Source organism: Manacus candei, unplaced genomic scaffold, assembly GCF_025592945.1.
Source record: "Manacus candei isolate 608988 ecotype Guabito, Panama unplaced genomic scaffold, ASM2559294v1 h1tg000018l, whole genome shotgun sequence".
In the NCBI taxonomy this organism is placed as follows: domain Eukaryota; kingdom Metazoa; phylum Chordata; class Aves; order Passeriformes; family Pipridae; genus Manacus; species Manacus candei.
Genome location: NW_026138066.1, coordinates 7,802,922 through 7,816,310, shown reverse-complemented (window position 1 = coordinate 7,816,310; position 13,389 = coordinate 7,802,922). Strand labels below are relative to the sequence as shown.

At 48.0% G+C, this 13,389-nt stretch overlaps 1 protein-coding gene across 6 annotated transcripts; it reads left to right on the top strand.

Annotated features, from left to right (window-relative positions):
* The first annotated feature begins 37 nt into the window (after window positions 1-37).
* Window positions 38-13,290, top strand: KCTD17 (potassium channel tetramerization domain containing 17). Of its 6 annotated transcripts, none has more exons than XM_051785097.1 (7): window positions 38-1,420; window positions 6,968-7,076; window positions 8,764-8,855; window positions 9,770-9,865; window positions 10,222-10,347; window positions 11,400-11,696; window positions 12,611-13,290. In XM_051785097.1, exons 2-6 carry the CDS (start codon window positions 7,064-7,066, stop codon window positions 11,661-11,663), a joined length of 591 nt encoding a protein of 196 aa, XP_051641057.1. In that variant the 5' UTR covers window positions 38-1,420; window positions 6,968-7,063; the 3' UTR covers window positions 11,664-11,696; window positions 12,611-13,290. The 6 variants fall into 6 exon arrangements, with proteins under 6 accessions (XP_051641057.1, XP_051641052.1, XP_051641053.1 ...); XM_051785092.1 differs by lacking the exon at window positions 38-1,420 and adding an exon at window positions 5,472-6,358; XM_051785093.1 differs by lacking the exon at window positions 38-1,420 and adding an exon at window positions 5,475-6,358 and having other exon boundaries at window positions 11,400-11,623.
* Window positions 13,291-13,389: the final 99 nt, after the last annotated feature.

Genomic DNA, 13,389 nt, shown 5'->3' with positions numbered 1-13,389 from the left:
ATTCAAATGAGGTATTTTCTTCTCTCTGTGAGTAGAACTATGCCTCTTACCCTCAACAAGGTCATTCATCCAGGAAAGACAGTGACATGCCTCTCTTTTGGGTCTTTGCAGTCTTCCTCTTTTGAGTTCTTGCCCATTTGCTTTCTTAGCCTGAAAGTCAACATTAGTTAGTTACAGCTCTCTTCTTCAAAGACTGAATGTCACCTCATTTGGTTGAAAATGGATTGCATGGGTGTTTTCATTCTTTCCATGAGACCATGTAACCTTTCCCTAAAAGCTTAGGGGAACTGAGACCTACAGAGGAATAGCCCACAGTGGCACCTATTTTTCCCCAAGACCATTGTCTTTTATATCTGAAAGCTGAAAGCACACCAGGTATCCCTGATAACATTCAAGAATTTGTTCTTTCTAGGATCTTCTCTAGAAAAAAAAAACCCCCAAAACCAAAAAACCATAGAACCCTCCCACAAAAAAGCCTGCATCTAAATTACTGCATCTAGTAATTTAGAAATTAATGAGACAAGTTCTGTTCTCTTGGGCTTGCAGCAACAGGTACCTGTACATATCTACGGATGACAGAATTGTCCTTTCTGGGAGATGCAGTGGGTGCTTATTGTCAGAGATTTGCAGGGTACCCTCCTAGCCATTGATTGCAAGGATTGAATTATTTCCTTTTCCTGAGTGTTTATTCTTTGCATTTCCTTTGGTCTCTGTTGGCTGCAGCTCTGGCTTCTTCCTGGCTTGCGTGCACGCAAACTCTATTTCTGCTCACCACCTGGGGAGCAGGAGTTTCACTGTCCAGTTTACTCCTTCCTCTGTCCTCCCCACTCACACATATGGTCTGACCCTTCTTTTTACTCAGTGACTGAAAGCATACAATTTCCCTGCTTGCAGCCAGCCTAACAACCCAACTGTTCAGAGACTTGGGGTTTGTGTTACAGCAAGTGTTGAGTATACAGAGTGCACAGGGGTCTGAAACAAGTGACCCTTTAGTATGCACTGAGGCTGATTTTGTGAATATGTGGCCAAACTCCTAAATACAAACTGGAGGGCTGTGCCTGCTCTGTTTCTCCAGCAAATTTTAGTTGTTAGAGAAAATGGACATATTGTTTCATACTTTGTTAATCATTTGCAATGGATGGCGGGAGCTGGCTTTTGCTCCTCCTTCCAGAATGTTTGGCAATGTAGCTTAAGCACTATGTTTCTTTTTTCCCACTGACCCAGCAGTCCTTGGGAATCTCTTTGCTTCCTCTTGAGACTGAGCTGCTTTTATCTGTCGTTTGTGTTTCAGGGAGCTGTGTGGCACAGGCCATCCATCCACCTGGAGATCACAAACTAAATGAAAAGTTTCCTTCTCCCCTTGCTCTACGTTTTGACTGTGTGGCTGGATGACATCTAGCAGGGCCCTTCCTCCTCTCTGGTATGTGTGCCAGGGTTGGAAATACTCAACCGCTCTTCTCCAGGCTGAATTTTGTGCTACATAGTCTCAGTGATTCTTCAGTTTCCCAGCTTTTGGCAAATCTTTTACCAGATGCGTAGTTTTGGCTTGATTTCCTCACAGAGCAGAAATTGAGAACTGCTTTCCCACAGCAAGATACTTTGTCTTTCTGGGGTATGCCCTGTTACATCATGTATCAAAAATGTATCCAAGAGTGTCTTCCGATGTTTTCCCTCCTTTAGCTGAGAGCTGTTCTTGTGATGCAGGCAAAGCACTGGGAGTGTTGTGAAGACCAAGACAATGTTTTCAAAGCCTGGAGACTGCAAAAACCTATTTTGAGCCATAACAGATGCTACTGGACATATGGAACAGCTGAGGGGACTTGCACCAGGACTATAAATGTTCTACAGATCTTTATGTTCCTGACTCAGTGGGTGGGTTTCCTATGGGAACTGAAAGCTGGGGAGAAGTTGGTACAACGCAAATTACTAATGTTCATTACTTTCCTGTGGAAAATTTGCCACAGGGAAATGGGAATAGCATATCTTTGGTGGAATAGGGCTCATGGTGGCCAATAAGTAGCCTAAACAACAGCCATGATGTAGGAGGAAGGTCACACTGACCTGTGGCTAACTTGAGACTGGAGTTTTTACAGCTCTCTATACAAATTTGAAAATCTCAGGCCAGCATCTAAACTCTTTATTGGTTTATTGATAAATTTTACTATCTGCAATACTTTTGTCCTGAAAGAGTTTTGGGCTCTGTGAAAACAGTCTGGTCTGGTCAAAAGTAATCCCACAGTCCACTGTTCCTCACATGTCTTCTTTGTCACCTGCCTTCCTCTCTCTTCCCTACTGCTGCCTAGCAGTCAGATTGCACTGTTTCACACTTCATTTCCCAGTAAACTTTTTGTTCCCTTGCAAACTTTTCCAGATTCTAAAGCAGCCCTTCTTTATAGCACCGCTGTCCCAACCCCTGCATGAGCAATGGTAATTGCTGTTACCTACAGGGATTTTTCATGTTCCTCCCATCTCTCCTGGTCCCAGCTTGCAACCGGGTGCTACATGACCATTCTCTCTCCTTCTCCCAGCACTCGTCCAGCAAAGGTGCTGAGTGATGCACATATACACTCAGACTTTACACACTTAAGGTACATTGCTCACAGACCTCATGCAGCACAAGGAGCTGGAGAAAGATTAGCCCACCTGCATGCCACGGGGCCTTTCTCTCTGCTCCAATATGCCTGGCTCAGCTAGCTGTTGAGCAAGGCTCTACTGTCTGCAGGTGAACTATGTTCCTCCCACATCCAAGTCCAGTGCAGGGAGTTTTCTGTGCCTGTTCATGTTGGCTTAATGGCAAAATGTCAGAGCATTACTTGTCCTCCCCTCTCCGCTTCCTATAGAAAAGAGAGTGGCACCAATCCTACATGGACGTGTTGACTAATTCTTTCTGGTTTCTTCTTTGATTCCTCATGCCACATAATCCCAGATATGTGTTCCCAGCCTGTCAGAGTGGTGACACTGTCCATGCCAACACACGGCGATACCTGCTCCCACTGCTGCTCCACAATACAATTCCCTAAGAGCAGCTCCACAATGTCAATGATGCGTCATATGCCATGGGCACGGCTGACTTGTCAGGCTGCAATGGAAGTACAGAGCGCTGCAGTGTGTGTAGCTTTCTGCAGGATTGCACTGTAGGCCTGCTGGCTGCTGAACCAAGAAACTCTCAGTTTACCCTCTGCTCTGTTCTCTTCTGCTCTTGTTCAGTCCAGTATTCAATGTCTGTCAAGTTTTTCCTGCTCCCAGTGTGTCTGTGCAATGGTCCCTGTGATTTCACCGGGTACTTAGCGGTGTTACAGTGTTACACAATCACACAGCCCCATGTAAGCTCTTGATTGCTCTTTTCTGTTTCTGTGATGTGTTTTATATATAGTTATCATCAAAGCAGGAGGAACAGCTGTAGGATCATAAAACTTTCAGGTTGGAAAAGACCTCAGAGATCACTGAGCCCAACCTTTGACTGAACACCACCGATTATTTAAACTTACCTCTCCTGTGTTCTATTGCTTGATTTTAATGGACCTTAACAAGGGCATGCTAGTTGCTTCTCAGAACTATGTCTGGTGATGATGTGCAATCAGGTCTGTATTTAGCCCACACCACCAACTCATTGGAGCATTTCAGTTGGTAACTCACCACAGACTGGCTTCTCCCTAAAGAGGACTTCCACATACTGTGGGGAAATCCCTGCCCCGGTGAGTTTCCAATAAATTTTGTGCTGTATGTTGCAGAAGAGAGGGTTCTGGTATTGGAAGTGGTGTTCATTGACATCTTTCCTTATTCACAATATACCTCTTTACCAATTAACTGCTCAACCCATGGCCCTAGAGTAAGCAAGACTTGAGGTGTCAACCACAGGTGGAGGCTGGTTTTGATGGAAGAAATTGTGCCCTGAATACAGACCATCCTGGACTCATGAGCAGCATTGTCATGGGAGAGGCTGGAGAAAAAGGTGTTGAGAGCAAAAGATGGACCCAAAAAGGAGCAAGAGGGTGAGGGGCTGTGAGAGGAGGAAAAGGGGAGGGTGAACCGTTGGTAAGAGAGGGAAAAAAATTAGGGCAGGGCAGATTTCTTGGAGGGGGAGATAAGGGGCTGTAGGCTGCTACCCAACTGCTGCATTCATATCGGAGAGCCACAGACCTCACCCTAATTCTGTGCTGGAGCTGCAGCCAGTACAGACTGCATTCCTTACACACCAGGGCAGAGGTCTCCAATTTGCCAAGGCTTGACTTGGAGCCAGAATTAGGAGAGCAGCAGTCTGACAGCCCAGAGCTGTGTTGCACTGTGTGATGTTTCAACGCAGGTCGGTATTAATCTGAGAATCTTTGATGCACATTATTGCTCAGTGGAGACTGGCCCAAGGTCTGGGCACGAATTTTGGCCATAGTCTGCCCCATATAGGTGGGCAAAAATATTTTTTCATCCTCTCTCTGCTATACGTCACTCTAGTGCTGGTTAAAAATTATTCGAATTTACCCCCTGGAGCAGATGAATTGCTCCTGTGCTTAAATTAGCTAAAGGTCAGCAATCTTCAAACCTTTTCTGTGTTATACTCTCTCTCCTCTTTGCACTCCTTCACAGAAGGAGCAAAGTACACGTGCAGTCTTTGTGAAGGAAACCCTGGATGATTTAGGGAAGGGTGGCACTGCTTTCATATCCTGTAGTAATAAAAGGAAGTAACTTTCAAGTAAAAGAGGAGGGAAGAGCAAGAAGAAAAGGAATGTAAGAGTAAAACATAATGTTTCTCTTTAAACAGCCTCTTCCCTCAATAATCCCCCCCCAAAAGACACTAAGTTCTAGATGCAAGAACAATAAAGTGTCTGCGAGGCACCATTGTGTTTCTGCAGTGCTGCATTGCCTGGCAAAGAAGAGCCAGGAAGTTACTTAGGTGAAGGAAGGTTTTGGGCCACATAGAGGTGAAACACTGGCCTTTCCGTTCCATTCTTAGTGTGCTCAAGCTGCTGGCAAGCATGACTGTGCTTAGATGGGAGTGGGAAAAGCAGAGCTGCCGGAGAGAGAGCTTGTTCAGGTTGTGTCCGTGCCCAGGAATGTGTTTAAACAGAGTCCCGTGGGGCACAGGCTGCTGAGCGCCAAGTTCGACCTGGCAGGAGCGAGTGACAGAGGCAGGGCTAGATTCCATACTGTGGGATTGGCACATAGGCCTCAGCGGGTGATATGTGCCTGGGGCAGAGGTAAAACTTCACACAGAGCTAAGTTACAATCTGAGCTCTCTGTTGCCCAGACACAGAGGTGGCAGGAGCAGAGGAGAAGGATGCAGGAGGGTCTCTACCTGTCATGGTTTGTGCTGGTAGAGCAGCACAATGGGGGAAGTGTTCTGAGTCAGTGACTCTTTTGAGCTGGAAGAAAAATTATTCCTGACCCCTGCCAGCACTTCATGCAGATCCAGGATACAGTTCCCAGAAGTGTCCCTACATATGTTAGCAAGAAGGCCACTGCATATTTTGCTGCGAGAAAGCATGGCAACTGATGCAGCACTGAGCTGTGAGCCTGGGGTAATGGATCTCCTGAAGGGAATGCTGTGAAGCACAGCTCTGAGGAGCTTAATCTGCTGACTGTCAGGGAGCAGGTTGTTCTTCCCGTCTCCGAGGAAGCTTGCAGACAAGACCAAGGACTGGAAGCAGACAGAGTACCAGCAGCAGAGCCGGGGTCAGGTAGTGCAGTGCAGCCCCCCTCGTTACAGCATCCTCATTGCAGGAACAGCGAGCTGGGAAAACTACAGTTCCCATCACCCTTTTGTGCACCCCCCTGCGAAACTACATTTCCCAGAACTTCTTAATGAGCCAGAGAGGATGTCTATGGAAATAAATGCCGACGATTTTTGCATAACACTCTGCACCTCCGGAGTGTTGGCCTGCCTTTGGCTTGCGAAAACGGGAACAGGGGAAAAGCCAGGAAGTGTCAGCGTTGTGGAGTTGTGGTTTTGCCCACCCCTAATAGCCGCAGTGATATCCTCCACTACCGCGCATCCTTCCTCCGCTCAGGATTCCCTTGGTAGTCACAGGGAAGATCCTGTCCCCCAAGAAACACGGCTGCTGCGGAGGGAGAGGCAGATAAACTACAGATCCCAGCATTCTCCGATAGGCAGCACCTGCGGCAGTCCCTGCACGCCGTGGGGGAGGTGGGGGTGAGGATGAGGATGGAGGGCAGGGAGGAGATGCAGGGCGCCGTGGGGCTACGCTGCACCTGGGACATCCCGCCACCCGCTGGCACCCAGGCCAAGTGGGTGAGGCTTAATGTGGGGGGCACCGTCTTCCTCACCACCAGGCAGACTCTTTGTCGGGAGCAGAAATCTTTCCTCTGTCGCTTGTGCCAGGGCGAGGAGCTGCAATCGGACCGGGTAAGGCAGCTGGGTTGCCTCCCGCACCGTGCCCCACCGAGCATGGGGAGGGCTGGAGGGATGCAGGGATGGAGCCAGACCCAGACAGCTGCAGGAGCAACTGAGTGAGGAATGCCTGCTCTTTTTCCCAGGAAAGATTTCCTCTTGCTAGATTCCACCTTGCTGTGTTGTTGCCTGGCACCTGTCTTCTGGAGCTGGGGAAAAGGGAGGCCATCTCCCCTCTGTTCCTGCTCTCCTGCCTCTCTGTCACCCCACATCCTGGGACTACTTCCCAGATGTGTCTGCCTGACTCAGCCTCGTCCCCTGTTAGGGGATCTCTGCTCTCTCACGCCAGGCCTGTATGCACAGTTGCACAAGGAGACTGATGCCTATTTTTGGGCTTTTTCAACTGGGTTGATCCCTGCTGAGGTGGGCATGCTGAGCAGATCAATACAAGAGTTAAAATCCAAGCTGGGCTGACTTGGCTAGGGATTCTCAGGTTTCCAAGGAATCTTAAAAATAGTAGACATTTTTGCTTAGATTTGTATTTTCTTATAGTCTAGGGCATTCGATGGTTGGTTACAAATTTCCCTTGGGTGTTTTCTCCTCGTGGTTTATCTCTGCTGCTAGGATGAGACTGGTGCATACCTAATAGACCGGGACCCCACTTACTTTGGACCCATCCTGAATTTCCTCCGTCATGGGAAGCTGGTCCTGGATAAAGATATGGCTGAAGAGGGTGAGTCTTAGAGCTCAGAAACCTCATGCTTAACATTGTTGCTGTAGCCAGGACACGACAGGACTTGTCAACTGTGTTGTCTCTTGTTCTCCTTTTGGAGATTCATGTGGGGGAATTTCAGAGCTGTTCCTGCAGCTCTTGGGAAGCATACTTATGTTTCCTTTACTAGAGGGGAGTGGGTGAGGAAAGCATCCTGTAAGTGTTGTGACTTCATGACTGTTTGTCCAGCAGAGATGTCACCATGACATAAGTAGGCAATAGCTCAGAGTCTCAATACACCATTCTTCATGTGTTCCAGATCCACTTTTAACCCGGTTCTGTGACTGAGTTTTCTGTTAATAATTAAGTTTTCTAATTAGGAATGAAAACCCAGAAGACCAAACAAAACCAATCTCATCTCTTCTACTAACTGTAATAAAGACCATCATTAATCAGTGATATGCAATTATACTGCTTATGCTCTGATGAGTTGTGGACTGCAGCAGTTCCATTTAAGCAAGCCAGACAAAGCAATCCCTCATTTGAGGTTGACAGTGGGTCCAATAGGATAACTCGGTAACATCACAGTGTTACCAGCCAGCAGTCCCCAATGCCTTGTTATTTTTTGATGCCAGTGCCTAATAAGGAGCCAATTCCAAAGACAGGCTGTGCTGTCTAGCCCTTGCCAAGCACAATTTCTGCATGTTTGTTAGTCTTTTTGCCTCTCTTACACATTTTTACCTAAAGCAAGGAGAGTTTTCTTCAGAATCGTCTTATCAGTTACAATTCCAAAAATATATCTAAGTAATGGTACAGGATTGTAATAAGCACAATTCTGAGATATTTCTTACTTGACATTTCTTGTAAATCTGACATCAGACAGAGTTCATCCACAGGTTTTAATATCAAATCTAAAACATAAACAGGAGACCAGTTCATAGCTTAGCATTGCCTTTTGTTCCTGCTGCAGACAAGCTGGCATAAAACTAACCCATTAGACAATTCAGTGCTGAATGGGGAACTCAAAAGAGGTCTCAGTGTGTCAGGTAGCGAAGGATCAATCTCCCCACCTGCATTATCTGTGTACTGTCCTGGGGACATGTGAATGTTGGCTCCTAGCCACCTTTTCCTCCCTGGCCCTCTGGGAACCACCTCCCTTTTCCTGAAGGCCTGTTAGCCAACTGGTGAGCCTTAGGAGAGGTGATGGATGCAGACACTATAGAGAAAAAAAACAAAACACTTCTTTGTTTACCTGCTTTGAGGTGAAGCACAGGGAAGAGAGCCAAAGATCATCTGAAGTCACAGACTGTAACTACAAGTGTCCCAGGAGGTAAGCTAGCTTTTCCCAGGGTCTTTTGATGACTTGTCATTGAGAGAGGCTGGAGCCTACATTTGTTCTCCTTGTCCAGTTATCTGGGAAAGATTTTAGCAGTCCTCAGCACAAGCTTTCACTGGCAGTGCCTGTTTCTGTAGTAGCAGGCAGCATAAGGAAAGCATTGGGGTGAGCATTAGAAACATGGTGCAGAGAGCCAAGGTTCAATTCTCTGCAGTAAGAATTTCAAGCAGTGGAAACCTCTTAAAAAGTGAGGCTACTGTGTAATTTCTCCCTATGGACCTTGGGAAGCTCAGAATTGATCTTTTGCAAGTCAAAAAAATGGAAATGGATTGTTAACTTTCTGTCTTTATGATCCTTTTGTCTCTTTCTCAGGGATCTTAGAAGAAGCTGAGTTCTATAACATTGGTCCTTTGATCCGAATAATCAAGGATCGAATGGAGGAGAAGGACTACACAGTCACTCAGGTATGGCAAGGTACAGTGGGGTGGGCAAAGCAGGGAATGTAGAAAGGGAGAGATGAGTCCAGAGGGAGAGCAGACTTGGGAGAAGCAGCAAGGAATGGAAAGGAGCAACTAATTAGAGATTATGTGCTGGTCCCTACACATCAAAATCTTGCATGGGACAAGCTACCACCGATTTAATTACAATAAACAAGTTACAGGCTTGTTTTGCATCCCCAGAAGTAATGCTGGATGTAGGCCCTGAAACTAAATCAGCTCCTCTAGTGTTTAGAACAGGAAGCTGATTGCTGTGGAATATAGAAAAATGTGAGGAGAGCAACGGTGTCGTGGAGAGGAGGGCTCTGGTGTGGGGAGTCTTGGGAGTGTAACCACATTGAAGAGCATGGGGATACCTGTAGAGAAACCTGAAGGGAACAGGTGAAGAAAAGTCTGTGAAAGAGTTAAATGCAGACAGTGAGTCACCAGGAATCAACCCTGTGGCAAAATCACACCTTGTCTTGACCTTTGAAAATCTGTCTTTGAAGGAGCATTGGCTGCTATCTCACTTTTTATCATGTCTGCCTCAGGTTGTAAGCCTCCAGCAATACAGTCACTTAGTGTTGCAAACCCCCATCAGCATTTCTAGCATTTGCAAAACTGATTTTGTAATGACAAGTGCAAACTTTCCATCAAAAGAGTCCATATCTTGTGAGGACACTTCAAGAAGCACTCTGCTCAATCCCTCCTTTCCAGAAGAGTTGTTCTTGCTCCTCATGACAGCACAGTAGAAAGCTGGGTTGTGGTTTCCACTCTCCCTTCACCTGGGACGCGGGGAGAGGACAGGTCTGTCCAGGAGGGGTACTACCACTTCATTCTGCAGGAGGGCAACAGCCTTAACATCTGACCATTGTCAACATGCTCTGCAATTTTGCTGTCAGGTGCCTCCTAAGCATGTCTACCGTGTGCTACAGTGCCAGGAAGAGGAACTCACTCAGATGGTTTCCACTATGTCAGACGGATGGCGCTTTGAACAGGTATGGATAAGGTGGAGCAGGGTGGGAAGGAGTTGCCTTTGAAAAGATCATGGATGTCATACAGTCCCCACATAAGACTCCTTACATCTCTGAGAATATTGGGTAAGTCATTGACTGAGCCATCACACTGGCTCTCTTTTACCCTTTTTGTAGAGGTTTAGAGGATACTGTGTGAGGCCAAAGTGTTTTGCATCCTGGCTAACCTCTGGTTCTCTGTGCTGTCTCCTCAGCTTAGTTATAAGGACTTTCCACTGTGGGTATGGACTGGACTCCATGCTGCATGGTGGACTTTCTGCCGTGCTCCCGAGATGTTTGCAGGAACATGCGCTTGTGATTCTTGCTCTCATCTTTTTTAGCTTGTGAACATTGGCTCGTCCTATAATTATGGGAATGAGGATCAGACAGAGTTCTTGTGTGTGGTCTCCAAAGAGTTGTACAACTCCCCCAGTGGCCTAAGCTCTGAGCCCAGCCACAAAGCCAAGGTGAGATCAACTTTGCTATGGCCCTGCTCCCCTTGCCTATGAGGTCCTTCACTCTTGTTTGCTCTCTCTCTCTTTCCTCTCTCACCTGTGACCATGGGACACCTCAGTGGTGAAATACAGGGACCTGCCCTGGTGTTCAGCACCATGGCATTACCCCCGTTGCCCAAAAGGAGGAGTGTGTGTGTTGGAGCGGTGGTGTCTGGCTGTGTGTAGCAAATGGCTTTAGCAAGTGACCCTGGCACTTCTCATGCTACTCTAACATCCCCCTCATGCCTTCTCATGCCCATGCTGTGTGTGTCACTGCCTTTAGGGCATTGTTTCCCTGAAGGTTTTGCGGCATTCTCTTTCATTTTTCTGAGTCTTTGCCTAAGGGGCCAATATCTCCTGCTCCCCTTTTGAGGGAAGGACAGAAATGTGTGGCAGTGCATGGCATCCTGCAGACATCTAGGATAGAGGAAGGAACACTAGCAACTGATGACAGTTGTTTGGCAGTGGGGTCACAGCACTTGTAAGTGGGTTAGATACCCCTGATGTGATGTTCCAGAGGAAAAAAAGTCTCTCTGCTCCCTGACCCAGAATTGTCTTGGCCATGGGGAAATGTCCCTTTTTATTCCAGTGTCATGACAATTGCTTTATTCCCTGTGTGTCAGAAAGAACTGCCATGGGTCATCTTGCAAGTATCTCCACTCTTTCTTCCTTTTGTCCTGCATGCTGGGCCACAGAGCACAGAGGAGGACCTGGAGGAGGAAGAGCAGGAGGTGGAGGAGGAGGCAGAGGCAGAGGCAGAAGCAGAAGCAGAGGAGAAAGGTGCAGCAAATCCTTGAGGAAAATGATAAAAATATCCCCCCCAGGCATAGACCCGTCCACCTTTCTGGTGAGAGCTCACAGCTAGCAGCAGGGAAGGACTAGAGCAGGTGTGGGGTGTGGGGACTGTCCTCTCCAGGAGTTGGAGTCTCTCTGGAGATAAAGCTGAGAGGGGAGACCTGTTACCATGGCTGCTGCTTTGTATTTTAAACTGTTTGGTTTATCTATGGTTTTATTTTTATTTGCAGACTGTCCATCTATTCGGGATTGCGCTAAACTCTCTTCCTGCGGACCCTCCCTTCTGCTCCCCTCCGTGTCCATCCCAGCACTGTCATCTACCTCCTACATTGCCCCACTCGCCAGCCTCCAGCCTCCAGTATCCTTCCCTCTGCTCTCTTTGTCTCCCAGGGCTCAGAGTGGTCTCTGCCCAGGGTCCTGTCTCTCTCTGCTCCTCACTTTTCCTCCTCTGCAGGTATGTTACCTGTCTGCACTCCCAGCTCCTGCCAGCCTGAGCTCTGCATGAGTGACTCACTTCCCTCTTGTGGGTATGGCCCTGGTTTGTAGAACTTGGGGAGGGGAAGGAGGGAAGGGAGGTTGACTCATCCCTAAGGTGGCTCTACCTATTCTCATCCTATGTGTGTTTTTACTTGCCAAGCAGATCCTATGGCTCTGGACCAGAGGCTCTGGCAGCAGAAAGGAGAGTGCAGCTGGGGAAGGGGTGGAAATGAATGCAAAGCAGGCAGGGGTGGTTCGGGGAAGGGGGGGAATTTTGCCACGTGTCTGCATGACACGCATACCAGATCACTCCTCCAGGCTGCCGTCCGCAGCTCTTTTGCCTGCCAGCAGTTTGCAGAAGGCAGCTTGTTATTTTTCCCTCCCTGCTCCCACTTCCCTGGGCTTTTCCCCCACTGGCCCTGCCAGGGTGTGAGCGCAGTGGGAAAGGGTGGTGAAGGCAGAGCAGAAATGACCAATCCCCACTCCAGATGTTCTCACAGCTGCAAACAGAATGAGCCTCTATGCTTTGCCTCATGCTTAGGAAGGCTGTCTGGCCAACATGAGTGGGACAGGGTATGGAAACCTTTAGAAGGGGGTTTCCTCTCCATACTGGAAATCTGTGGGGATCTAGTTAAACTGAAGGTGCTCAGTGCCACTCTCCATCTGTCCTGGTGCTGGGCACTCGTTAGCTGTCTGACATTTCTCTCTCCCTCTCTTTGAGAGCCTCCTTGTCCATGGTTGTGGGACCTGTGTGTTATTATTTTAAAAGTCAGTGTATGTTAATCACATGGACTTTTGCTTCCTTTTGCTCTGTTTTTCCACCGTCACTCCACACTTCTTTTCTTTTTCTTTTGTTCTCATTTCCTCTGTCATTTCCCTTTTTCTGTTTCTCACTCTCCCCTCTATGCTCAGTTGCTCTTTTCCCTACCGTTGATTTTATTTCTCTTTCTCTCTCCTTCTATAGCTGTTACAAGCCAGAGATCTGAGGATGTGATCTCAACACTCCAGCCTTTTCATTTCTTGTTTGTACCTTTATTTTTGTACTGCAGTGTATGGCAGCCCCTTGCCCCACAGTGACGCCCTCCAGCCCCCTTCACTCTTCACATGCAGTCATGTTTTTTTTACAAACTCACCTCAGAGGCCTGAGCCTCCAGCCCTGGAGGAGGGCAGATGCTCCGTGGAGCCTCTGGGCTGCTGTAGGAGCTGGAGCCCACGGCCCCCTCCTATGCCTGGCAGTCTGGCTTTCCTTAATGTCACAGTGGCCCCTGGTGGGGACATCTGCAATCAGCCACTGCAGCCTGCGGTCCCTTCCTGAACACCCTGGATGCAAATGGGAACCCAAGGTGGTGGCAACTGCAGAAGGACCAGTCCTTGCCCTTTTGCTGTTGCAGGCAGTTGGTCTGGGCTTATGGCCAGAGGGCAAATGCAGAGCCACAGTCCTTTTCTGGGTTACCTGCATTGCTCCTTGGTGCCTCCCTCCCTGTCCCCCAGAGCAGCCCTGTGTCAGCAGGGTGAGGAGGAGACAGGTGTGCTGCCCAGGTACCTGATGTTGTGTCAGCCAGCACCAGGAGATCCCTGTTTTGGGGAGCAGGGTGTTTGCTTCACTGCTGTGTCTGAAGACTCCTGAATAAAATTCACAGTCTGTTCCTCCTTGCTGCCTCTCATTTCAAGTGGCAAGAATTTGTTGCTGATAGAAGGGGGTGGGAGTTAGAGAAAAGGAGTTTGGATTCATCATCTGGAGCC

Bases quoted from the DNA above. Each gene is read 5' to 3' on its own strand.
- KCTD17 (XM_051785092.1), top strand. From the start codon at position 6,152: ATGAGGATGGAGGGCAGGGAGGAGATGCAGGGCGCCGTGGGGCTACGC. The intron at 7,077-8,763 runs GTGAGTCTTAGA...TCTCTTTCTCAG, and splicing joins TAAAGATATGGCTGAAGAGG to GGATCTTAGAAGAAGCTGAG. The intron at 8,856-9,769 runs GTATGGCAAGGT...TTTTGCTGTCAG, and splicing joins AGGACTACACAGTCACTCAG to GTGCCTCCTAAGCATGTCTA.